This window comes from Canis lupus, chromosome 4 (genome assembly GCF_011100685.1).
Source record: "Canis lupus familiaris isolate Mischka breed German Shepherd chromosome 4, alternate assembly UU_Cfam_GSD_1.0, whole genome shotgun sequence".
In the NCBI taxonomy this organism is placed as follows: domain Eukaryota; kingdom Metazoa; phylum Chordata; class Mammalia; order Carnivora; family Canidae; genus Canis; species Canis lupus.
Genome location: NC_049225.1, coordinates 62692144 through 62719674, shown reverse-complemented (window position 1 = coordinate 62719674; position 27531 = coordinate 62692144). Strand labels below are relative to the sequence as shown.

The 27531-nt window shown below is 41.9% G+C and overlaps 1 protein-coding gene across 3 annotated transcripts; it reads left to right on the top strand.

Annotated features, from left to right (window-relative positions):
• Positions 1-18086: 18086 nt before the first annotated feature.
• Positions 18087-24513, top strand: FST (follistatin). Of its 3 annotated transcripts, none has more exons than XM_038535120.1 (6): positions 18087-18215; positions 20234-20425; positions 20872-21090; positions 21455-21679; positions 22348-22575; positions 23305-24513. In XM_038535120.1, the coding sequence occupies exons 1-6, from the start codon at positions 18131-18133 to the stop codon at positions 23385-23387; spliced, it is 1032 nt and encodes a 343-aa protein (XP_038391048.1). In that variant the 5' UTR covers positions 18087-18130; the 3' UTR covers positions 23388-24513. The 3 variants fall into 3 exon arrangements, with proteins under 3 accessions (XP_038391048.1, XP_038391047.1, XP_038391049.1); XM_038535119.1 differs by having other exon boundaries at positions 22345-22575; XM_038535121.1 differs by having other exon boundaries at positions 22345-22575; positions 23042-24513.
• Positions 24514-27531: the final 3018 nt, after the last annotated feature.

The window sequence follows — 27531 nt, the reverse complement described above, 5'->3', positions numbered from 1 at the left end:
TAGACAAGATGGGACTGTGTGTCATTAATGGAGCAGCTTTGCACCGCATTCACACACATGAATAGTAATGCCATCAGCGGCAGCGTCTTCTAATACTGAGGACAAAAATAAATACTCCAACGTGAAGTATAGACACAAGTCAAGACAGGTCTCTCTTGAGTTTTGAATTTTCATCATAGACTAAAGATGATTGATGGTGATGGTGCTGTGGCTAATGGACATATAACTGTATTTCCCATCACTTTTCCAGTACATGTTTCTGAGCCCTCTGATTATTTTCAGCCTTCACAAATGTTCTTTTTTCTGAATTCCCCACTCCGCTTTCTCAGTTGCCTTAGCTAACCAGTAGTTTCACTGAGCCATCTGTGTGCTCCCTTTCATTTCTGGCCATGTAGCATGTAAGCTCTCATTGTTCAGCTACCTGAGCATTTCTCCTTTCCCCAGCACCCTCCCCCAACCATTTCATCCAGACTGTGCTGGTCTATCAAGATGAAAGCAACACTATGACACTCGGAACAAACTTCTCCTGTCAGATGCACACAGGGGCCCTCTGTTGCACAATCTGCACTTGTCCTGCATGCAATAGAGATTCAACTCTCAGATATGAGATCCAGACTGCAGATCAGAGGGGGGACTGACTTCTGCCCTTCATTTGGGCCAAAGAATACTTATCTCCTTATTCCCAGCTTCTTCTCAAGTTGCAGTTAGACCTGAGGAGATGTAAATATGTAAGTAAAACCCAGGACCATATTCACAGGTTATCCCTTTCAAAATGCCAGCACTTCTCAGTTGCCTTATCACAGGCTGATTCAACTCCTTATTCATAAAAGGCCAATAGCAAGAAAAGGCAGCTCAGTGTGCCCAGAGGACCGCAGAGGTTACTGCCATATACTGATCTTTTGTTCTGACACATTGGTGTGTGGGATTGGGCTGTGGGCAAAGTTTCTATGTCTCTCTTTCTTGCAGCCCCAGGCTATCCTTAATCCATAGTTCTGCTAAAGAAATCCTTTCTGGAGCAGACATAACATAGGAAACTTCAACGATTGTTGTTGGTGTTTAATATTTATTGAACACCCACGACTGGACCAGGCTTTCCACTGATGTATAGTTTGCATCTTAGAACTTTCGGGGGGGGGGGAGCGGGGCGGGGAACACTTTGACTGAAACCTAAAAGCTGTTTAGCTATTGTAAGGGCAACGAGAACACACATTCCTCAAATATCTCTAATTGCTTCCCATAACACAATGCAATTTTCTGCTTCTATCATTAAAAATAGTCATTAACATATTCTGTGAGCACATCTCTATGATACTCTCCTTTAAACATTCAACTAAGCCCACTAATAGCTTCAGATGGAAAAAAAAGTCACCATGTTAAAACATACTTTTAAATATTTTTCTCCAGAAAATGTATAATATAATTAGAAATAAGACTCATTTTCAACCTGCACAATGTTAGTCCTTGTTTTGGTTTGCCTGTCTTTCTCTTCCAAACCCAAGTTTGGAACCTCTGATGAGTTCCATCTATAGAGGTCAAGTCTGTCTGCTTTCCTGAGACAGCCCTATCAGGAAAAAGATGCCCACAGAAGCTATAACCCTACTATTCTTATAGAGCTTGGCAATAAACCAGTTCCCTTGGACCCAGGAGCCTTCCATCCTGTCCTCTATACCTGCTTCACTGATAGATCTGGAACCCTGCTCAAAACTCAGTCTGTAGGCTAAGAACCTTCCTTGAACCCTACCTACTCCCCTCCCAGAGCTAGACCCTGCATGTTAGCAAGAATCTTGAAATATTAGAAATATTTCTAGAATACCTAGGTCTTTGTTGGCAAGGTTCTGCCTGCCTGATTGGACTGGTATTGGTGATCCTCTGAATTATTGCTTTTATACTTGGAAAAACTTTGTATGCATATACACCAAAGCATTAATAATCACTATCTCTGGGTGGTAGGAAACACATGATTTCAATTTTCCCCTTTACTATATTTCCACATGTTCTGCAGTAAAACATAATTCTTTGTACTCAGGGAAAAAGAAAAGGTTTTGTGTTTTCCTTAATACCACCAAGATATACCATTACCCTTCTCCTATGTTTCTGCTTCAGTAAATTCTCCTTTCTCTTTTCCAAATCTAGCCCGGTGAAAAAGAACTTTCTCTCCACAAAGAAGGCCAAAATCTAAGAACAAATCCTAAAAGAAAACATTTTTTAAAAGGTTTTAACATCTTTTATAACGTAAAAAAGTAAGATGTTGAAACATAAGACAAGGAAAATAAATGATTTATTAATCATATAAGAAATCAAGATTTTCATGGCACCAAGAAAATTATAAAATAAAAGTTTAAGTTAAAAATTACAAAGCAGGGACGCCTGGGTGGCTCCAATGGTTGAGCGCCTGCCTTCCACTCACGGCGTGATCCTGAGATTCCAGGATCGAATCCTGCATTGGGCTCTCTGCATGGAGCCTGCTTATCCCTCTGCGTGCCTCTCTCTCTCTCTCTCTCTTTCTCTTTGTGTCTCTCATGAATAAATAAATAAATAAAGTTTTTTAAATTACAAAACAGTAAATTAAACTAAGGTATGTTAAAACTGAATTAGAAGGGGTGCCTGGGTGGCTCAGTTGGTTAAGCAGTTGCCTTGGGCTCAAGTTGTGATCCAGGATCCTGAGATGGAGCCCAGAATCTGGAGCCCTGGGGGCTCCTGCTCAGCGAGGAGTCTGATTCTCATTCTCTCTCTCTCGCTCTCTCTTTGCCTCTGCCCCTACTCGTGCTCTCTCTCGCTCTCTCAAATAAATAAATAAAATATTTTAAAGATTAAAAAAAACTGAATTAGAAAATGTAAATCAAAGCCACAAAGAGGCTTTCCAGCAGGACACAAGAAATTATGCCCTAGACACAAAACTAAATGCCCTTCAGCTTGGGAAGTCTCTCCCTCCCACCCCACCCACTCATCCTCTCCTGGTGCTTTAGTTGCAAGACTTGGACCTTTCTGTATTGATAGGGACTGCTTATTTGTAATCTCACAGCTTTTCACTCTACCTGAAAAATGTGTTTCTTCCTGAAATGAATTGTTTATGCTGTGCTGCAAGTTCTATAAGCTACTTTCCTCAACTACAACCACCAGTACCAAAGTTTACTGTTGTGCATTTGAATTGTTTTACTCAGAAATTTATTAGGTTGCTGTCATCTGTTTCCTCATTCTAAGGTCTCTTTGTATAACTTTAGCTTCAAATAAAATTTATTATTTTGGGGAAAAAAACTAAATATCACTTCATACCTATTAAGATGGCTATAATCAAAAAGAAAGTTAATAACAAGTGTTGGGGAGAATGTGGAGAAATAGGAACATTCGCACATTGCTAGTGGAAGATAAAATGGTATGAACAGTTTCCAAAATGCTGCTTGGAAAACAATTTGGTAGTATCCCAAAAAGATAAGCATAATGAATGATATCATATGATCTGATAATTCCACTCCAAGATATATAAATTCAAGATAAATGAAAACATGTGTCACACAAAACTTGTATGAGTGTGTTCATAGCAGTATTACTCATAACAGCTAAAAACTAGAAACAACCCAAATGTCTATCAACTGATGAATAGATAAGCAAAATATGGCATGTCCACACAATGACGTACTATTCAGCCATATAAAAGGAGTGTAGTACAGGCTAAAATATGGATGAACCTTAAAAACATTATGCTAAGTAAAAGAATCCAGGTACAAGAGGCTATATATTGTATGATTCCATTCACATGAGATGTCTAGAATAGGCAAAACCATAGAGACAGTAAGTAAAATCCTTGTTGCCAAGGGCTAGGGGAAAAGAGGAACAAGAGTGACTGCTAATGCATACAGGGTTTTTTTTTAGAGTAATTAAAACATTTGGGAATTAGATGATGGTGATGTTTGCACAATTTTGTGAATATAGTACAAGCCGGGATCCCTGGGTGGCGCAGCGGTTTGGCGCGGGCCTTTGGCCCAGGGCGCGATCCTGGAGACCTGGGATCGAATCCCACATTGGGCTCCCGGTGCATGGAGCCTGCTTCTCCATCTGCCTGTGTCTCTGCCTCTCTCTCTCTCTCTCTGTGACTATCATAAATAAATAAATAAAATAAAATATATATATATATATATATATATATATATATATATATATAGTACAAGCCACTAAATTGTGTGTATTATCAAGCTCACATTATCACCTTTACAGGGACTAGTTGCTAAACCCCACAGAATAACCTGAAACTTTTTCTCAAGACTATCTATCTGGGAGAAAAAGGGGGAGTATTTATCCATAGGCTTCCATCATTGATGAAACCAGGTCAGTTGTTTGGTAGAATGACCCACTTTCAGAATTTGATCATTTCCCTGAGATGGAGTTCCTCTCTCTCCTGAATTTCCCAGAAATGAGAAATTAGAACCCACAGCTTGATTACATTCGATTTACACATTTTTGGCTATAGTTCATCATGGGTGATGTTATTTCTTTGCATTCTATTACAACAGAACACACCTAAAGCTGGTTGCCCTATCTTGGCAATACAAAAATTTACCAGTGGATTTGGGTCAGATCGCTCCATTATGTTGTGGTATCCCTCTTAAACTAGGAAATCATCTGGTTTCTTTGGCACCATGTAAATGTCAATTCCCCCACAATCACCCATCTAATGATTTTACTATAAATTGGTACTCAATTATATTCAATTAATTCTATACACAAAACAAATACTGTTTAATGTATGAATAAATGTCAGGGGTAGCTCATCTTCCAATCTCTCCATCTCCACTCCAGGCCCTGAACCCTAGATAGACCGAGGTCACTTTACACAAGACAAAGATTCCACACAGTTGTATGCCTTGAGAGAGTGCTTGGTCCCCATTGCTCTCCTCCTCGTGTAAGTTTTATATCTTGAGTTGCTGCTACCCGTTAAAGTTAGTGCTTAAGGGACCCCTGGGTGGCTCAGCAGTTGAGTGTCTGTCTTTGGCTCAGGGAGTGATTCCAGGATCCAGGACCAAGTCTCACATTGGGTTCCCTGTGGGGAGCCTGCTTCTCCCTCTGCCTATGTCTCTGCCTCTCTCTCTCTCTCTCTCTCTCTCTCTCTGTGTGTGTGTGTGTGTCTCTCATGAATACATAAGTAAATCTTTAAAAAAAAATAATAAAGTTAGTGCTTGAAAAGTGCAAAGTGGGATGCCTGGGTGGCTCAGCAGTTAAGCATCTGCCTTTGGCTCAGGGTGTGATTCCGGGATCCGGGATCGAGTCCCACCCACATTGGGCTCCCTGCATGGAGCCTGCTTCTCCCTCTGCCTGTGTCTCTGCCTCTCTCTCTCTCTCTTTCTCTCTCTCTCTCTCGCTGTGTCTCTCATGAATAAATAAAGAAAGGAATCTTTAAAAATATTTTTAATTAAATAAATAAAAAGTGCAAAGAGGAACATGTATTTTCTTGGGTATTGGTCTATAAAACAACCACCCATTCTCATTCGTTTGGTTTGTTCGTCTCAAAGTCTTTGTATTCTTGGTTGTAATTACTCATATCTAGGTAGATCTGGCTGTTTCCAGGGTGAAAAAGGAAAACTAACCTGTGTTAACCATAATAGATTTATTCATAAAGATAAAGCTGGTGGGTGCCTGGGTGGACTCAGTTAGTTAAGCATCTGCCTTCCGCTCAGGTCATAATCCCAGGGTGGTGGGATCAAGCCCCAAATCAGGCTCCCTTCTCCCCCTCCCTCTGCCTGCCACCCCCTCCTACTTGTCTTGTCCTCTCTCTGTCTTTGTCAAATAAATAAATAAAATCTCTTTTTTAAAAAACTGGCAATTTAGAGCATTCAAAATTTCTTGAATCCAATAGGCTCCTTAAACACAGTCCCAAATAGAAACTTGCCCTTCCTCCTTTATTATCTATCTCAAGAAATGATACCACCAGCCACTCATTTATTCATACTGGAAACCCAAGAGTCATCCTTGTCTCCTTCTTTTGTCTCCCACATTTAGTCAATCAAAAGAACCTATCAATTCTACCTTTAATCATCTCATGTATCCATCCTTATTTCATCCCCTGATAGAGTTCAGCTACTGGGATGGTATTCCAAAAGGTAGCCTTTCATCAGAGTTACTGCCTTCTAAATCTATCTCTAGCTCAGGCAGAGAGAACATGTCTAAGTGAAAAAAATGCCTCATGCCACTCCCTACTTAAAATATTCCCATGGTTTTCATTTGGAAAACCAATAAACCCAAGGTTTTGTTTTGTTTTGTTTTTAAACCCAAGGTTTTTATGAGAACTTAATATAATCTGCACCATCAACTTCTTCCATCTTCTCAATTTCCACTCTTCCTCTCGAAGTATGTGCTTTGGTAATTACCAGACTTCTTTTGGTTCCTCAAATGATTCTTCTCTTGCCTCTTGAACTTCACAAACACTATTCTACCATCTTCCTCAAGCAGCACCTTCTCCTGACCAACCCCTCCTCAAATGTAGGGTCTTAGCTAAATGTCATTTCATCAGGGACACCTTCCCTGGCCATCTTCACCACAATTTATTGTACATACTGATTTAATATTTGCTTCTCTGATTGGGTGGTGGGCACTGAGGGGGGCACTTGACGGGATGAGCACTGGGTGTTATTCTGTATATTGGCAAATTGAACACCAATAAAAAATAAATTTATTATAAAAAAAAATTTGCTTCTCTGTCATTTCAAAAATTCGGAGGAAACGACAACTAGATTGTCATTTGCTCCTCTATCCCCATCACAGGGTCTGGAGAATATAATAGATATTTAATAAATATGTGTTAAGGGGCACCTGGGTGGTTCAGTCAGTTAGGCATGTGCCTTTGGCTCAGGTCATGATCTGCAGGTCCTCGGATCAAGCCTTACATCAGGCTCCACGCTCAGTGTGGAGTCTGTTTCTCCATCTCCCTTTGCCCCTCCCCCCACACACACACTCCTGCACACACACTCTCTCTTTCTTGCTCTCTCTTTCAAATAAATAAATAAAATCTTTATAAATAAACAAATAAGTGTTAAAATTATATTGGAAACTAAGCCACAGAAAGACTATAGGCAGGATCCCTGGGTAGCACAGCAGTTTAGCACCTGCCTTTGGCCCAGGGCGCGATCCTGGAGACCCGGGATCGAATCCCACGTCGGCTCCCGGTGCATGGAGCCTGCTTCTCCCTCTGCCTATGTCTCTGTCTCTCTCTCTCTCTCTCTCTCTCTCTCTCTCTCTCTGTGTGACTATCATAAATAAATAAAAAATTTTAAAAAATCTAAAAAAAATAAAATTTCCATTCAGTTCTTTTTTTTTAAAAAAAAAAAAAAAGGAAGACTATAGGCATTTTTGCTAGCATATTTTGTGTGCTTTAAATACAGGTTTTATGAGTAACCTAAGCAGAAAAAAAATTATCTGTAAAAGCATGTTAAGTTGTTTAGAATATAATAGTAACTACAGTGCTGTTTCTTTTGCTCATTACTCCTTGGAAATCCTAAAGTAAATCCCCTTCCTAAATGCTGGGCTATACAGTTTTCCTGACTCAGCCTTGTTTTATGTTTTGTGGAGGGATCTAGGAAACAGTGATAATAATATCTATCTGGTATAAAATATACGGGCAAAATATTTGAGCAGACATTTCACAAAAGAACCTGTATAAGCAGCTGATAAACACATAAAAAAGTACTCGACATAACTAGTCATTTAGGGAAATTCAAATTAAAACCACAATGATATATCATTTTCCTCACTCTAGTGCTTAAAACTGGGAAAACTGACACTACAAATGTTGGTAAGGATGAGCAGCTACTCAAATCTTCCTACTTTGCTGTTAAGTTTAAAATGGTAGAACTACTTTGGAAAACATTTTACAGTTTCTTATAAAGTTAAATACATGCTTACTGTATGATCCAGCAATTCTATTCCTAGATATTCCATAGCCACCCAAGAGAAATGAATATTTCACAACATATATTCACAAAAAGATGAATATTCATACAGTTTTATTTGCAATGGTCCCAAACTGGGAATGGCTAGAACATCCATCAGCAGTTGAACAAATAAACAAATTGCAGGGGCGACTGGGTGGTTCAGTGGTTAAGCGTCTGCCTTTGGCTCAGGTCCTGGGGTCCTGGGATGCAGTCCCACATTAGGCTCCCTGTAGGGAGACTACTTCTTCCTCTGCCTATGTATCTGCCTCTCTCTGTATCTCATGATTAAATAAATAAAATATTTTAATTTGTAAAAATAAAAAAATTGCAATATATTCACAAAAAATGAAATACTATTCAGCAATAAAAGGGAATAAACCACTGGCCCACAACAACATGGGTGAACCTCTAACTCATCAATCCACTCCTAGGCATAGACCTAACAGTATATTCCTCAGTGTTTATATATGCACCAAAACAGAGTACAGGAATATTTATATCAACATTAGCATAATAGTCAAAACCAGGATCAACTCAAGTGAACTTCAAGAACACAATGAATAAATGGTGATATATTCATTTAATTAAAAAGTATAAACTATGATATGCAGCAGTATGAGTGAATCTCATAGCACAATGTTGAAAAAAATAATATCTATCTGAAAAGATCGTTAAAAAAAATTGAGATGGTATATTGCATGTGCCTGGCATGGGATAGATACTCAATACATCATTATTAAAGAACAAAATAATAGGTAGATACATATTGGGGGATGTGTGCTTTGAACTCTCTCAAGACAGTTGCTGTAATGGTGACATTGGTTAATTTTGTAAGACACTCTACTATATGGAATTATTTCAAAGAGGACACACTGGGATCTGAATGGTTCTTGAAAAGCAAGTAGACCGATCACAGTGTACTGGCAAAACAATCAGCCCATCTAGCAGTTGGATCTTTCAAAATCAGGGGTTGTGATCTAGAGTTCATGGAACCCTAGAGGATCTATGCATGGATTTTCAAATGTTTATGGCCTCTTTAAAAATGGATGCAAAATTTTGTGTGGGTATATATGTGTTTGTGTCTGTACACTATTCTGGGGAGTGGCTGTACACTATTCATATCTTTCAATAGCTTCTTAAAGGAACCGCGAATAAGAAAAAGCTAGGCTTCCTCTCTGGGCTCAGACCTGGTTGGCAGCGACTTGGCCAAATGCACCAAGAAGGTTGGAATCGTGGGTAAATACAGGACCTCCCTCAGGAAGATGGTGAAGAAGATTGAGATTAGCCAGCACGCCAAGTATACCTGCTCCTTCTGTGGCAAAACCAAGATGAAAAGGCAAGCAGTGGACATCTGGCACTGTGGCTCCTGCATGAAGACTGTAGCCAGTGGCGCCTGGACCTACAAACCCACCCATTGGACAGAGAGTAAATAATCAAAGGAGGATGAAGATGCAAGAAGGGCTGAAAGTCAACAAAAAGGAAAACGCATTTCTGGGCCATTGAGAAGATACAAAATACTACATAATTAGGTGATGATGCTCTGACTTTCTTGAGGGACAAACTGAAGAAAATTGAAGAACTTAGAGAAACACTGACCAGAGAAAATTAAGGAAAATTAATAAATTCTGCAAAGTCAATGCCAATTGACCAAGAAGACCCCTCAAGTTGGAATCAACATAAGCTAGAAAGCATATAAAATAGTTAATTTCTAAATAGTAGATATTTCTATGAAGCAAAAATGTAAAACAACTAATGTTTCAGCAGCTCAAAGTAAAATAAATGCTAATCATTTAAAAAAAAAAATCAGTCTGAACTAGAACCACCCCCTTGGTCTATGGTTTGTTTTCTGGTATTAAAAGCCTGACGTCCAAAAAAAAAAAAAAAAAAAAGGAAAAGCTAGGAATCATTGCCTAAACATTTCTTCAGGAAATCTGGTGCTCTGGCAAAAATGAAAATGTTGACAGTGTGATGGTTGTGTCATCTGGCTGGCCAAAGCAATGTTTTCTGCTAAAGCAAAGATTAGAAGTCTTGAGGTCAAAATGATCTCAACTAAATGGTTCTTCTACACTATATTTCCATCTGCCCAGCACGTGAGCCATTAACACATGGTTCCTGTTGATGGTTCTCATATTCTTATTTGCAAGGAAAATTCACTGAGACCAGTTCAGAAGAATCATTTATCTAATGTATTGGAGAACCAACTAAATGAGTCTCCTTTATATACTAACAATTTTCTGTTGCTAAAGACTGGCTATTTGTGGGAGATTAAACACACAAGACTTGACCAAGACTGTCTTTAAGTCATTCCTTTACTAATCTTCATAATATATATATTCCTATTCTAATCTAAAAAATAGCAAGTCTCGCCATGTGTTGAAATAATTTATTTCAACACTTAATGCATCATCTGTCCCGTATTTCCACATGTTGTGTCATCACCATTTGACCTCAACCCATTGTTAAATATTTAATAGTACGGTTGGATAAACAATACAAAGTATAGTTTACTTTTGAATGTAACATTTACATGAAAAAAAATAAGCCAATACATGCTGCAAAAGGTACAATTTTAGGTTATAGTACTACTTCTTCTGGTGAATGGAAAATGAGACGTTATGAGAAGGATGAATGAATCAGGGAGAGCAATGACAAATGAAAAGATGCCATAACTCTCCAATATAGAATAAAGGCAGAAAGCAACTGCCACCCAAATGTTGACACAATGGGAACTGTGTGTTTCCACTGCTTAAAACTTAAGCATAATGATGTTTTCAGTTTTTAAAAGGAATCTATTCACATAAAAATAATGAAATAATATTCAACAAAATACTCACCATTAGAAGATCATTTTTAACACTCACTGAGTGTAAATCTCATCATGACAGAAATTACTCATTTAAAGAACTGACTATAATCTAAGAGAAACATCAAAAGAACGCATGCAACAGATTTTAATGAGTAAGAACACCACTCCTGGAAAGCGTACTGAATACTGTCTTTTGACTCTCCACAGACAATCAACCGTAGGAAGTATGAAGACAAGCATAAGCCTGCACAGAAAATCTTTGTAACTCATCGAGTTATTTTGAGACAAAGAGTTGAAAACTGCATTTATTACCCTTCAGCATGTTTTTCAGTGACAGTCAAAATACAAAATGGATCTACAAATCATAGCTGAGAGAAATTAAAGAAAACGTAAGTAAATGGAAAGATATACCATATTCATGGCTTTGAAGACTCAATATTGTAAAATTTCAATTCTCCCCAAATCAACATATCGTGGCCATAATCCCATCAACCTTTTTTTCTTTTTGTAGAATTCAGCAAGTAGATTCTAAAATGTATTTGAAAATGTAACTAGAATATCCAAAGCAATCTTGAAAAAGACTGAAGTTGGAGGAATTACACCATCTGACTTCATTACTTACTATAAAGTCACAGTAATCCAGATAATATGATACTGGCATAAGATCAATAAATATATCAGTGGAACAGAATGAAGAACCCAGAAATTGGGAGGCCTAGGTGGCTCAGCAGTTGAGCATCTGCTTTCATCTCAGGTCATGATCCTGGAGTTCTGGAATCGAGTCCTGCATCAGGCTTCCTGCATGGAGCCTGCTTCTCCTCCCTCTGCCTATGTCTCTACCTTTCTCCGTGTCTCTTGTGAATAAATAAATAAAATCTTTAAAAAAAAAAAAAAAGAACCCAGAAATAGATCCACATATAAGGGTCGTTTGTTTTTTGACAAAGGTGCAAAGGCAAAAAGCAAAATGAATTTGGAATTAATTCCCCTTTGAGGAAAGATGACCAAATAAAAATGTATATAAAGACGCAATAGGATGTCTAAAGTCATGTATAATGCCTCATGAACTCTGGACCTATCATAAATATAATATTTTACTTTTGGAGCAAATCAGACATTAGAAATGAGACAGGATTCAGGTCAAATAAAAAATAAGTACAAATGACACCATGGATGATCAGATAGCGATCACATCAACTGCTGACTGCAATATTGAATAGGCAAGCACTTAGAAAAGAACTAATTATTAAATGTGCAAACCACTGCCACTCTATGAAAGCTAAAATGAGGTAACAGAAACCAAAATATACAAAAGTGACTACAGCATGCGAACTCACCTTCAGCCATTGAATAATCAGGAAAGTGGCTCTGACTTTGATGTTTCAATCACAAAGCAGGAAAACAAAACGGCAAATACTAATTTGCTCACCTTGCACTTTCCATGCAGTAGAAAGTATAAATGAAATAAGGGTTAAAAGTGCTAAACATCACACACTGATACTTTCAGTCACATCTAAATATATTAATCATTTGTATTGTCTTTTTTTTTTTTTATTGGTGTTCAATTTACTAACATACAGAATAACACCCAGTGCCCGTCACCCATTCACTCCCACCCCCCGCCCTCCTCCCCTTCTACCACCCCTAGTTCGTTTCCCAGAGTTAGCAGTCTTTACGTTCTGTCTCCCTTTCTGATATTTCCCACACATTTCTTCTCCCTTCCCTTATTTTCCCTTTCACTATTATTTATATTCCCCAAATGAATGAGAACATATAATGTTTGTCCTTCTCCGACTGACTTACTTCACTCAGCATAATACCCTCCAGTTCCATCCACGTTGAAGCAAATGGTGGGTATTTGTCATTTCTAATAGCTGAGTAATATTCCATTGTATACATAAACCACATCTTCTTTATCCATTCATCTTTCGTTGGACGCCGAGGCTCCTTCCACAGTTTGGCTATAGTGGCCATTGCTGCTAGAAACATCGGGGTGCAGGTGTCCCGGCGTTTCATTGCATTTGTATCTTTGGGGTAAATCCCCAACAGTGCAATTGCTGGGTCGTAGGGCAGGTATATTTTTAACTGTTTGAGGAATTGTCAAATGAAACCTAAAATACAGTTAGCTATTTATTTATTTTCTATCAATCCAATATTTGATTCCTATCCAGAGGTACAATTTGAAATCTTTACTTTTCTTTAAAGTTCATTTTAATGACTTAATTACAATAAACTCGAATATGCTGATAGAACTAGTTTAAGTGACTATGTGCCACATATCTTAGATGACTGCTGGAAACCCAAAGTATTTCTAAAATTGGAGGGGAAAATAAGACAATAAAAATGTATAGAACCATGCCTGGCTGGCTCAGTCAGTGGAGCTTGCAACTCTTGATCTCAGGGTTGTGAGTTCAAGCCCCATGCTGGGTGTAGAGATTACTTTAAAAAAATAAAATGCTTTTTAAAAAATGTTATACGGAAACAAGTAATATCAGAAAGAAAGTGCTGCCCATGATTGACTGGCTCTACATAACATCAAAGCAACACTGAAAAGAGAAAAGTCCAGGTAATCAATTGTTTTCTCACTACTATACAAAAAAACATACATTCTAATGACTTTTTTAAAAACTTAATTGATTTGGACATCATCTTGAATAAACATTGCTTTTATGTACTCACATTTCTTAACTTTTTAGTTCAGCCAATACAGAACTATTACCCCCCAACCCCACTTCAAATCCTCATTCTAGCCTAAGAAGTTGCACAATCCAGAGACCATGACGCATTAAGTACTGTTTTTGTACCTAGAAGAACAAAATCTGATTTTAAAATCATTCAGCCTTTATATCAAGTGCTTAAGTTCTATAAGATTGTTTATCTGCATTTGAAATCTTAATATCCATTTTGCAAAACACCTAACTTCAAAAAAGTTGAACACTTAATTTTCAGGCAAAAAAGTAAAAGCTACTCAGTTCATGACTTTCAACTTTTCCATGCATAACTTTATCCCACCCCCTTCCATATTCTCTCTTTTTTTTTTTAGAGACTGAAATTCAACCAGGTCCGTCCTGGTCTCAAACAGCAATTTCATATGATTTCAAATAGCTATCTTGGAAGCTAGATTGAATCATTTGCTAAACTCTAATATTTTAAATTTATAAACTTCAGAAGGAAGACAGCTTTTGAAGCTGACAAAAAAACAATCAGAGAACAGCAGTCTTTTTGTGTGCTGCCCAGAAAGTCAGTTACAAAGTGGTCCTATTGTGTTTCTCATAATTTACATTTACTTTTTTGGCAGAGCAGAAAGGAAAAAAATAAGAAGTCAAACTTAGAGGCATACAACAAAAATGAAAGAGGGCATTTTTATTTTAAAATGTCCTCTTGACATTTAGACATCCACAAACCCAATATTTAACATTTACAGGAGATAAAACAGTAAAAAAATATATATAGCAGCTGTTTTTCTGTGATGGTATTGAACAGGTGTGATACCATTTCATACCACAGAAATCGGATGGATCTCTTGCTGATGCTCACAGGAGGCCCATATGGAACCAATATTGACCTATGTCTCATTTCCTTGAATTGGCCAGAAGATAACCCAGGCCAACAAGAGTCCTAATGACTGATCTGTGCCGATTCAGAGCAGACATTCTCCCAAACAGATCAATACTATCCAAGGTGCAGCTGAAAAACAGGATGAGCTTGTATCATTAAACAAACACCAAGCTGCTTATTCACAAGGGTAAAAGCAACACAGCATTTGTGTTTTCCACAATGTGTTTGCCAGTGACCTCAACCCTGACCTGCAGGGCCACCCTCTCTAGGGCGAGAAGTAATCCTGTATGGGTCTGCCCCTGGTACTGGGGCACTCCTATGAGAGGTGGCATTTTTTTTTTTTTTTTTTACAAGGAGAGCTACTGCGTCTGCTTTGGCCAACCTAGACAATTACATGATGCCAAAGCAATTAGTCAATGCAGTTGATTTAGTCAAATGATCAGTCTGAGTATTTGGCATGATGTAGACAAAAAATCAAATAGAAACAGAATTTTTACTTTTTACCCACCATACAGAATTGTGTAGACACACCTTGGATTAAGTTAATTTAGAAAGTGTTTATGACACCAGTTACCTCTCTATATTAACTACTCAGATAAACCAAATACTTTTGATAAAAATTTCGAATATTTATTAACCCAGCAAAACTGACTCTATTGTTTTTATTTATCCACATAGATTCTCCCCCAAAAGTCATTGTATCTATCTGTATGCTCTTTTTATGTCAACATACTGTATATGCACATGTAATGGAACAAGCTAAATCGAATAATACATGCAAGTTACGTCACTATTTTTATTGGTATATGTTATAAAATATGAAGAAATTATGATCTTTAGAATCATATTCCCAGAAGTACTGGGAAAATAAACCACGGATTAAAACGTGACCCTACTTTCCTCTAAGCAAGATGACTTCATATATGACCAAGCATGAGTAAAATTTAAGTGTTTTGTATGGTCCTAGGGTGAAAACTCTAATTATAATCACATTTTCCAAGATTTGAGGGACTACAGTGGATTCAGGACCAATAAGTGTCCTTAAACAGGGACAAATATAAATTCACAGAATTATGTGTGGGTCTTAAAACGTGTTAATGGCTATTTGGTAGCATTGCCATGAGATCCAGCCATCTACCATCTAAAATGTTTTATCTATTCAGAATATCTAGTTTATTTTCCAGTCCTAGATTCATGGTTTGATAAACCCAGCTAAAACAAAACTGTGCCTCTTTGCTGCTATTAAAAGACAAGTTTTTTACACACACAAGTCAAATAACAATAACTGTTAGCTTTCCCCTTTCTTTTGACTGTTCTCCTTGGGGGAAAAAGAAGGACCTGAAAGGGAGAAAACATACTTTCCCTCCAGCACTTTACTATATAAGCACTCTCTCCACCTCCCTGAATAAAGAAGAAATAAATTCAACTTTGGAACTCTGCCATTGAGTGGCGGCTCCTGCAAAGGGGACAGTTTGCTATTAATTGTTAATGTCGTCTGCCATTAGAGGGCACTAAACAACCCTACATTAATGCTGCGTTGGAGGGAAGAGAGAAAGGAAGACGGGAAAAGAAAGAGGGGAGGGAGAAGCGGGGAGAGTTTGAGCAGACTCGGGGTAGGGGAGGGAAACAGAAAAGGGAAAGGGTGGGCAGACGAGAGGGAGAGAGAAGAGGGAAGAGAGAGGAGAGAGAGAGAAGACAAATCTGAAAAAACTAAGAAGGATGTGGAGCCCCCAGAGCCGTCTGAAGTCACCAAAAAGCCAGCCCTCCACCCCCGGGCCGCCGGCACCCCTCCTCTCCCGTCCTCAGGACGGTAATTATAAAGCGAAAAGCAGCGGCGAGGTCACCCGTTTTTACCAGCCTGCTGCACCGAATGCGCGCGGTGCAGGTGCGGCGGCCGCGGGGCTTTGTGATTCATGCCCACTTTCAAAGGGGGGCTTGGGCCCGTCTGAGAGGCACCCAAACAACTGTCTTCTAATATTAGCACGGCTGTATTTCGGGATCTATTATAGTCTGTCCAGACAGATCCCATTGTAATGGGATCTTTTATTAAAAGATTAGCACTATCTCCTGCAGTTGGTGGAAAAAAATCTGTTATCACTGAGTTATTTGCAGTTGTGGAGGGGGGGGGGGGGCTGAGGGAAGGTGGGGGGGGGGAGGGCGAGAGGAGGAATGGGGGGTGGCGGTCTGGCAGGGGGGGAGGCTTGAGGGAGGGCGAAGAGGGGCGGATTTGAAATCCGTAGAACAAATCCCAGTGACCTGCGAATGTCCAAGAATTTTGTCTGCATACTTCGCTGTCTGTTGTCCTTCGGGCTCCAGAAGCGAAAAGAATGGAAATTTAAAAGGCAGCTTTGGAATAAACAATATAGCATTTTCCGTGAAGTAATCGTTTTATATAAAAGGAAATATCGCCTCCTCGGTTTCATTCAGCGGTGCCAAAAATGTTATAAATGAGAGACCCGCCAACTTTCAGCGAAGAATGCCAGGCACTGTGCTTAATAAACTGAGGCTACAGAAGTTCATTATCGATGTTGCAATCTTTTTTATTCCGCGAACCGAGAAAGAGAGAGAAAAGAGGGAGAAAGAGAAGACCGAGCCGAGAAGGAGACTGGGAGAGACAGACAGAGGCACACAGGACAGAAACTGGGGAGTCTCCGCGCCGGGGAGGGTGGGGGTGGGGTGGGGGGGGGGGGGGGGGGGGGGGGTGCAGACCGCCTACGTCGGCGCCCCCGCTCGGGGCTCCGACTCCAGACGCCGCGAAGTGAAAGGGGAGAAAAGAAAGGGAGAGGGCGAGACTGTGACGGGGGCGGGGGGGCTGGGCCTGGGGTGCTCAACATTTTTTTTTCTTTTGCTCGGGACTCGTCGAGACCCAGGGCCGCGTCTCGGCCCCTCCCAGCCGAGGTGGAAGGCGCCCGGGCCGGGGCTCGCAGCCCCAACTGCGGGCCGGGGGTGGCCGCAGAGTCGGGCCAGCCCCGACCCAGACACAAAACCCCGCGGGGCGCGCGCCGGGGCCGCGGGGGCCTAAGAGCGTGCGCTGCGCCCCGGCTGCGCCCCCGCTGCGCCCCGGCGGCCAGGGGCCCCGCGCTCCGCCCCGACCGCGAGCAGGCGGCGGTCCCAGCGGCCCCGGGCTCTCGGGGCGTCTGCAAAGTCCTCCTGGAGCGGCGGAGCGGCGGAGCGGCGGAGCGGAGACCAACTCCCGGGCTCCCCCCGGCGCCGCCCGCCGCCTCCAGCGCCCCCAGCGCGCCCCCCTCTCACACTCCTCACACTCACACTCACACTCACGCACGCACGCACCGCCACCCCGGGCGCGCCGGCGTTGCCTGCGAGCGGCGGCGTGCAGGACTTGAAGTGGGTGTTCTTCCCCGCTCCCCACCCCCGAAGCGTCGCCCCCACCCCCCCGCCCCTGCGCCTTCCCCCTCCCTCTCCCTCCTACGCAAATAAGAACTCGGCGATTCCCCTCCTGCCGCTTTGATTTCGGGCACCTCCAACAGATAATTGGGAAGGGTTTCCAGAAGGTGGGAAATGTCACCTGATTCACACTGAACTTTTAAAAGCTCCCCACCCCCAAGGAGCCGCGCACACCCCAGCTCGCGGCCGCCCTCCCGCTGCCCCACACACTGGGAGACCGCCCACCGCAAACCGCGGAGACCCCCGTCTAGATTTAAAGCGCGGCTGCGCCCGGCTTCTGACGTCCATTGAATCGCGCGGGCGGCCGGCGGCGAGCGCGGGGCTGCGCCGGGATCGCTGCGCCCTCCGCCGCTCGCCTCTGCGACGCGCGCCGCTCGCCGGAGCCACCCGCCGCCGCGCCCGCTGCCCGCGCCGCCGCGCTCCTCGCCCCGCGCCTGCCCCCAGGATGGTCGGTCCCCGGCACCCGCCCGGCGGGCTCTGCCTCCTGCTGCTGCTGCTGTGCCAGTTCATGGAGGACCGCAGCGCCCAGGGTAAGCGAGGGGGATGCGCCGCGAGGGGAGGCTCGGCTGCGGCCGGGGCTTCGTACTTTTCTGTCGGGGGCGCTGGGTCTGCTCTCGGCACCGCTGCTCTCGGGAGATGTTGGACCAACTTAGCGACTCCGGGATGGAGCGGAGTGCGGAGACTGAAGGCAGTGACACTTTGGGACCGCCAGCCGAGTTTGGAGCGCGGTTATCCTTTAAAAGGAAAAGGGAGTGAGCCCGAGCCTCGCTCAGTAGTTAGGGTTAGATGCTCCAAGTTCTGGACATAATGAGTTGAGATGTTATCTCCCCGGTGTTGGCTCTGGAGAACGGGACAAGCATCAGTAGCCTGGAGGTTTCAGCCGATCCATTTGCCATCTACCCCTCTTCCCCTCCTACATCTTTTGGATACTTTGAGAAATGACCGGGGGATGGCGGCGGGGGGGTGGGGGGGGGGAGATCCTGAAATGTCTTTGGTGGCCGGGGGGACGTGGTTTCAGCAACTTTGCCCAAACTTGGAGATGTGGATGCTGAAAATTTTAGAGGGAAGAGTAGCTTTCTGCCTAGTGGATGCTTCTTCCAACCCCCCAACCACCCCCCTCCAAACCCCGCAAAAAAAAAAAAAAAAAAATTTTTTTTCTCCCCTGGAGTGTTTTGAGTAGTTTACATTTTTTTTTTTTTACCCCTGTGCCTCATTCCTCCGACTAACTTTAGGTAGAAGAGCGAGGAGCTCACAACTTCTCTAAATTCTGAGATGCATAAAGAGCAAATGACTAAAGTTTGGTCTCTTCTTTGTAAATTAGATGTATTCCAATTAGTCTTTTGGCCCAATTTTTTTTGAATAATAATTAACAATAGTAATAATAATAATAGCAGCTTGCCGGCCAATTATCGTGCAAGTTATATAGATGATTCATAAGAAGTCTTCCCGACCAAAATCCGAACGTGAAAAGGGGGGAGGAAGGAGGGAAAATGAACTTGCAAAGGTTCCTCGGTAGGTAGGAGATAGGTGAACGTGAAAGAGCAGGAAGCTCCCCCTTTGCCTCTCCCCCCCCCCCCAGCCCCCCTACACTGTTCTCGAGGCAGACCCGGAGCCCTCCTGGCCCCGGCGGTAGCGTCCTGAGCGTGTTGTAAACTGTCCCCCGGGCACTGCCCCCTCGCCGCCGGCACCGCGCGGCTGAGTTGCCCGCCTTTCGGGGCGAGGCGCTGCCCGGGTGCCGCGGACGTGGGCGCCGGCGAAAGCAGCCCTCGGAGATTTCGAAAGCTCGCGGTGGCCGCGGGCGTCCTCCGGGTCTGGCGGATTGCAAAACGGGCCGCCGGGCGGGCTGCGCCTCGAGGCCGCGCGGGGCAGCTCCGGGCAGGGCCCGCTGGCTTTTGCTTTTTTTTTTTTCTTTTTTTTTTTTTTTTTTGCTTTCATTTTTCCCAAGTGCCTCTTTTTTTTTTTTTTTTTCTTTTTCCTTGATGTGTTCCTGTTGTGCGTGTCGGTGTGGGTCTCTCCTCGCTCTTTCTCCTTCTCTCTCAAGTTCTCCTACTTTCTTAACCCCTGTCACAAATAATACCCGTGCCGCCTACGTGAAACCGACATGTAAAAACATCCGTCGCATCCTGTTTTTGTCAGGTTCTTTAATCTGCTCTTCGAGTCGCTGCAGGTTATGAAATGGGACGAATAAAAGTAAACAGTCTAGTAAAAGTCAATGCAAGCTGCACGTGTTGTGTCTGGGTCACTGGTAACTGACATTGATAGGGGCTGGGGCGCTCTGGCTCCTGGCTCGCGCCCCGCTTCCCCCTCACCCACCTCCCACCTCTGCAGCCGCCTCCCCCCCCCCCCCTTTCCCCACCTCTTCACTCCCTTCGATTTATTTTCTGCTTTTCTCTGCCGTCTCTCTCTACTCCTCCACAGTCACTCCCTCCCCATCCCCGCTGGGTCTCCTTCCCTCCCGAGCCCGCCGCCTCCCTCCTCTCACTCCCCCCCCACCCCCCACCCACCCCCGCCTCTCGCTCACCCACCTCCCACCCCTGTCTCCTCGCAGCTGGGAATTGCTGGCTCCGCCAAGCAAAGAACGGCCGCTGCCAGGTCCTATATAAAACAGAACTGAGCAAGGAAGAGTGCTGCAGCACCGGCCGCCTGAGCACCTCGTGGACCGAGGAGGATGTAAATGACAACACGCTCTTCAAGTGGATGATTTTCAACGGGGGCGCCCCCAACTGCATCCCCTGCAAAGGTAGGACTCTTCCTCCCCAGTGTGCAGGCCCTCAGTAGAGGGCGTCTTATCCTCACCTTCCCCATTGCCCTGCTGGGGTTTGGGCCCCGCCGAGCTCTGTCCGTGGGTTCCCTCTATCTTGTTCCCCCACCCTAACCCCCTCCCCCCCAGCCCTGGTTAGCCTTTCGGGTTGAATCTCACCTGTTTACACATCTTCCGGCTAAACACAGTTGCCAAAGTTTCCTGGACTTAGTAGCCAAGTATGGTGCTGAATCCCACTCGATGGCAGATTTCGGGTATAGGGTGCAGACCACGGCCTCCACCCCCTCCTCAACTTCTAGGAGAGAGCCGGCCCCCTCTGGTGCGAACTCCTGGCCACCCGACTGTACAAGGTCTCCACCACCCTCCTGGCTGACCTGCAGACTGCCTGGCCCAGGTTTTGATCCATGCCCCTTTCCACCTCGTAGAGACCTGCGAAAACGTGGACTGTGGCCCCGGGAAAAAATGCCGAATGAACAAGAAGAACAAACCCCGCTGTGTCTGTGCCCCAGACTGTTCCAACATCACCTGGAAGGGCCCAGTCTGCGGGCTGGACGGGAAAACCTACCGTAACGAATGTGCACTCCTCAAGGCCAGATGTAAAGAGCAGCCGGAGCTGGAAGTCCAGTACCAGGGCAAATGTAAAAGTAGGTCCTACCTGGCTCCCCTCCTCCCACTTTCTGCCAGAGGTGGACCTTCTGGAAGACCTCTGGGGGATGGTACAGCCCCACTATAAGAGCCTAATAATTATGATGATAATGATGCAAAATAAAGTAGTCTATATATATATATATATATATATATATATATATATATCCCGAAGGCTTCTTCAGAACACTGAGGGGGTCAACCTAGAGTCATAGATTTTTCTCTTGAAAACCACAAGGTTCCTAAACTGGTTTTTGAAAAGCTGGGTCCTTCCCTTTTCGGATTTCCTTGGCAATACCAAATGCTCATTGCCTAAGGGCCAGGAAGTGCCTGTTTTTGACACAGTTTCCCTCTTTATTTCAGAGACCTGTCGGGATGTGTTCTGTCCAGGCAGTTCCACATGTGTGGTGGACCAGACAAATAATGCCTACTGTGTGACATGTAACCGGATGTGCCCAGAGCCCACCTCCTCTGAACAGTATCTCTGTGGGAATGACGGAGTGACTTACCCCAGTGCCTGTCACCTGAGAAAGGCTACCTGCCTACTGGGCAGATCGATTGGATTAGCCTATGAGGGAAAGTGTATCAGTAGGTATTCTGGATTAAGGAAGGAAAAATGGAAACAGGATCAGAACGGCTAGGTGTAGTGTTAAAACTGCGGAGTTAATCAGTAAATAAACCCCAAGCCTCTCCTAATGCATCGTTTCCCCAAAGGGAGACCTACATACTGTCCAGTTTGGGGAAACTGTTGTAAATACAGCATTCCTCAAGGAAACCGTTATCTTCAAGAAGCATTGGTATATATGTTGAAATGCCAGCAAGAAACAGGAAACAATTTTCTGTCTTAGGAAACTTAGAACTCACTCGATTTTACACATATTTTAGGTGCTAGACTTGCTGGAAGCAAGAAATAATTGCTTAACAGCTCCTAAAATCTGTTACCAGTTTCTAATAACTGATGGAATGCTTTAGCTTTCAAAAGATTCCACTTGTGGGAAATAATCAAATACATATTTAACTCAAGGATCCTGTGGTAATCCGTTCCCCCAAAATACTATTTTCATGTACCAATAGGATATGCAGGAAATGTGTGTGAGTTTCGATTTTATTATCAAGCATTTTTGCATGATATCTCCACTATCCTATTAGTGAGTAATAAATTGTGTATTTATATTTATTGATGGGACTAAGGAAAGGGAGATATGGGGAAAAGGGGAAATCAGTTTACTTATCACCGGCATATTATATCCTAGAAGCAAAGTCCTGTGAAGATATCCAGTGCACCGGTGGAAAAAAGTGTTTGTGGGATTTCAAGGTTGGCAGAGGCCGGTGTTCCCTCTGTGATGAGCTGTGCCCTGAGAGTAAGTCTGAGGAGCCCGTCTGTGCCAGTGACAATGCCACGTATGCCAGCGAGTGTGCCATGAAGGAAGCTGCTTGCTCCTCAGGTGTGCTGCTGGAAGTAAAGCACTCCGGATCTTGCAACTGTAAGTGCAATTTTAACCTTGCTGCAATTTGAGGCTTTCCCAGGCAAGCCCTAGGGAATGGAGACATGAAAAGCACGAAAACCTTCCAATATAAGCCCATTTCTCCTTAAATTAGGTAACTGCTAAATTTCACCAGCAATTCAGTGGTCCACAGAAAAACTCCCTGGAATGTTTCCTGACTTTAGGACTTGTCCAAGGATCATCAACGGGCTTGCCTCTAAAAACCCACTCCTAGTCATTTGCCCCTAATTATTTTGCTTTAGTTATGTGCTTTGCCGTTTGCTTTATTAACACTTGAATCTAAACTAACTGCTTCAGAAGTTTTTTTTTTTTTTTTCTTTTTCAAAGACAGCTTTATATTATCACACATGGGCTGCTGCTTTTCGCAGTTGCCTCTACTAACTCTGAATTAAGGACCCAAAGCAGTTATACCTAGAACACAAGAGCGCTTTTTATCTAATTTCAGGAATCTGCCCGTAAAACCTGAGCCATTGATTCTTCAGAACTTTCTGCAGTTTTTGACTTCATAGATTATGTTTAAAACAAAAATTTTTTTAAACTTATTGCATAACAGCAGATGCCAAAAACAAAGCATCTCACTGCAAGTCACATAAAAATGCAACGCTGTAATATGGCTGTATCAGAGGGCTTTGAAAACATACACTGAGCTGCTTCTGCGCTGTTGTTGTCCGTATTTAAACAACAGCTCCCCTGTATTCCCCCATCTAGCCATTTCGGAAGATACCGAGGAAGAAGAGGAAGATGAAGACCAGGACTACAGCTTTCCTATATCTTCCATTCTAGAGTGGTAAACCCTCCACCAATGTTCAGTGTTGACATAGCCTTTGTCAAAAAAAAAAAAAAAAAAAAAAAGAAAGAAAAAGAAAAAGAAAGAAAGAAAAAAGAAAAAAAAATATATTGTCCATACTTGTAAATAAGTGTACGCTTATTTATTTGGGGGGGAAACTATACATAAAGGACTTTTGTCCTAGAGCTCTCTCCCAGGCCACCTTGTTACTCATTGGACACGGAGAGGCAGTCATTGTGAGGTCTACTGGATGAGGCCCATAGTTGAGACTTGTAGACATTTATTTATACTGTGTCATGTTTTATAATTTATACATAAAATGTCTGGTTGACTGTACACCTTGTTTTTGAAGAAATTTATTCGTGAAAGGAAGAGCAGTTGTTATTTATTGTGAGGTCTCTTGCTTGTAAAGTAAAAGCTTTTTTTTTTCCTTGTAAACCATTTAAGTCCATTCCTTACTATTTGCTCACTCATCTGTCTCCCTCCCATCTCACCGTCGTTAGACTCTTTTTCCACTTTAACAAACTTGCATGTCAGTTTCTGTCATGTTTATTTATTGGATTCTCTGCTGCCTGTTCTGTACATACATGATCCCTCGGGTTTTGTTTACAAGGAATCTTGACTGACCAAAAGGCATTATAACTGACTCAAATAGAAGGTACAGAGGATACACCTTTGAGGAAACTCCTAGTTCAGTTCTCTTGTGATTTGTGAGAGACAGGGTGATAGTAATGTTAGAATTCTCATAATGTACTTTTGAGATGTTACAAATCCAAAGAAATTGAGTGATGTGGGTATCTGGAGGCTGATGGAAGGGAATGCTATACATTCAACCTATTGTTAGGTGTTTCCTTTAAGCTAGTCTGCTGTACCTCTTAAATTAGTTCTTTTTCAAACAATGTGTCACTAAAAGTTATATCAAAGCTTTATCAGTTCAAGTTTCTTGCTTTTCATAATACTTTTTTCTGATGCAATTTTATATTTTCAAACATGGCAAGTTAAATATAAATTCATTTAAATATATAGTTTTGTACTTTTCTACCATGTAAATGTGCAATGTATATAAAAGTTATAATGTGTATTTGTAAATAAATGATGAGTGAAAAAATAAAAAAATTTTAAAAAGCCAATGGTCTCAATTGTTGGTGATGTGAAAGAAGGTGTTTGGGCTTTCAAGTTAAAGTGTATATGATACATTTGCTGAAAAGTAGAGTGAGCCAGGACAATAGCAACTCGAAAGCAAAGTAAACTACAAATCACTTCAGTGGAGTCCGAAAAATAAAGGGATGTAAGGTCCAGCAACCCGTTTGCAGGAGCGACTGCATACCTACAAACACCATCATCTTAGCTGTCCTTTTGTAAGCTCATCTCCAGAGCCAGGAGAACCCTTTATCTTCCTTCATCTAAATAAAATGGATCTTAGATCTCTAAAAAACAAAGCACATCATAAGGAGAAGTGAAAATAGACTAGTACTTGACAAGCACATTCTAGAAATTGGAATATCAACTACAGAAATAGGCATTATAGGGTTGGAATTCTAAGGACTTGGGGTGAGGATGGGGCAGAGGTGGATTGCCACAGTCACCTCCACGGTTTATCGGGATTATGTAATGACACTCGAGAATGTGTGTCAATATTTTGCAGGTTACATTAAGACAGCCAAGTCACACTACTAGAGCCTAAATCTGACATTGGGGGGACACCAGTTGGTGGTCCCTGTAATACATAGTAATATGTAACTAGATAATACGAATTTTCAATTTATTGAGTGCTAATTCATTGCCTAAGTGTATTAAAAATATCAAAGGAATGCAAGAGGCAAAGAAGTGAAGTCTGGGCCTGTGGGACGGAAGAGCAAAAAACAGTCAATATTGCCAACATTGCTCAACCAATAGATACAATCTTTTTTTCAAAAACCATGACCTAAGATCTTTGTAAAATTTTGTCCCTTTTCTGAAAACCCTCTTTACTCTTAACTATTAAAAATGATTTTAGGGGACTCTTGGCTCCCAACTGTGGCCACCAAATTTGGTGAAGGCAGAGGGGCCTCTTGGGTAGGCAGTTTAAATAATGATTGGGAACCTGTAGGGTTTGTTAGCTTTCACCCCCAGCTTCCCAGAGAAAGGTGAAAGGGAGTTGCAGAAGACAAACAGGCTGCCATCAACCCTGGGGAGGACAAGGGTCATAACTTCTCCAGTGCCCAGAAGCTACTGGCCTGCCACTAGGGATGGGCTCTTGGGAAAGGAAAGAGCCTGCAGATACTGTTTCACAGCCCTTCCTGGAGTTGATTTGTTACTTTGTCCTGGGATGCTACAGACATTTTAAAGCTGCCATTGACGATCAGAGTAAAAACGTCAGATTTAACAGCGACCAATGTGTGTCTTAGCAAGGGGGAGTGATAAAATCAGCAGCTTGCCTCTAAACAACATCCTGATTATTTGTTTAAAATTTTTATGTTATATTTGTTAGCATCAATCATTTCTCTTACACACTAGACAGTATCTCAGTTTTCTTCTTGGAGTTCCCTACTTTTCCAGTAATCCTGTACTTGATTAATTAGATCCAAAAAATTGAAGTCTTTTCTAAAATTAAAATTAGATTAATATCATTAGGCTATTGTTGGAAGTTCAACTATGTTTCAAAAAATCTTTGAAAAGGGCAGTTTAGGTGGCTCAGTGGTTTAGAGCCTGCCTTTGGCCCAGGGCGTGATCCTGGAGTCCCGGGATGGAGTCCCACATCAGTCTCCCTGCATGGAGCCTGCTTCTCCCTCTGCCTGTGTCTCTGCCTCTCTCTCTCTCTCTCTGTGTCTATCATGAATAAATAAATAAATAAATCTTTAAAAAAAAAGTCTAATTCACTTAGGCATACAATATAATGGAAATAGTTGTTAGTAACTAGTTAACTAATTAAAACTAGTTTCTGACTAATACGACTACATCCTAATCATCATTAGGAATTGTAAGATATTAAGTAATAATGAAAAAAATCTATCAGATGTCTAATTTTCATCAGATGCCCACCTAAATTAAGATTATATACGTGCATGGGTATGGCTTCTAGACTATGGCAAAAATAAAATCTGGCATAACAAATTATTCTCAAATGTGACAGCTAAATGGTAAAAGGTAATTGACCTTAGACTGCATTCTGGACCCAAGGAGGAAAATGCTATAAATAACACTAGAGGGCCAATTGACAAATTGGAATACTGTCCATAAATTATTAAATCAATGTTAAATTTACTGAAATTGATTATTGTAATGTGGTCACAAAAGAGACTACCCCTATACTTAGGAAATATATGCTAAGGAATTATGGGGAAGGACCAAAGCATATATAACTTACCCTTAAAGGATTTGGAAAGAAAAAATATAACTTTATAGTTCTTTTGCCATATGTATTTCAAGGAAGCATACAAATGATAAAAAAAATTTAGAGTAAAAAGTTAACAATAAGTGAATTTGAGTAAAAGGTATATGGGTATTTCTAATGCTATCTTTATTTTTGCAACTTAATTGGAAGTTTGAAATTATATCCAAATAAAAAGTTTAAAAACCTAAAAAAGTCCTTCTCAAAGAGAGGTACACAGTAGACTGCTTTTCCCATTCTCTAGGAAAGCAACTGAAGCATCAGAGTCATTTAAAAATGTATTTATTTGACCATAAGTCTCTGGAAAATAATTCCATTGACTTTACCAAGACTACTTAAAGAATCAAAATTGGCAATGAGAGAGTTCATGGCACCTAAACCATACCCAAACTGAGACACAGCCTTTTCTTTTCTAAAATCATCTTAAAATTTAGAGAGATTAGTAAATTTAGAGAGATTAGTAACTATGCTAAAACACTGCAACTGCTCTAAATCCATGATTTTCTTCACTGCTTGCTATATATTTTTTGGACAAGTAACTTAATCTCTATGTGCCTCAGTTTCCCCATGTATGTAGTCAGGATAATGAAAGTGTTTCCCCTTAATGCCATAGGGCTTAAAAGAGTTACGAAGTGTAAAAGCTTAGATGGGTGCCTGGCACATAAAAAATGAGTGTCCTCTAAGATAGTAATAATTGTTATGAATTAAAGAAAAACAAAAGTGGAATTGTGGCTCATCAACCAAACTCTATCTTGAAAATGTAATGAATGAGGAATGG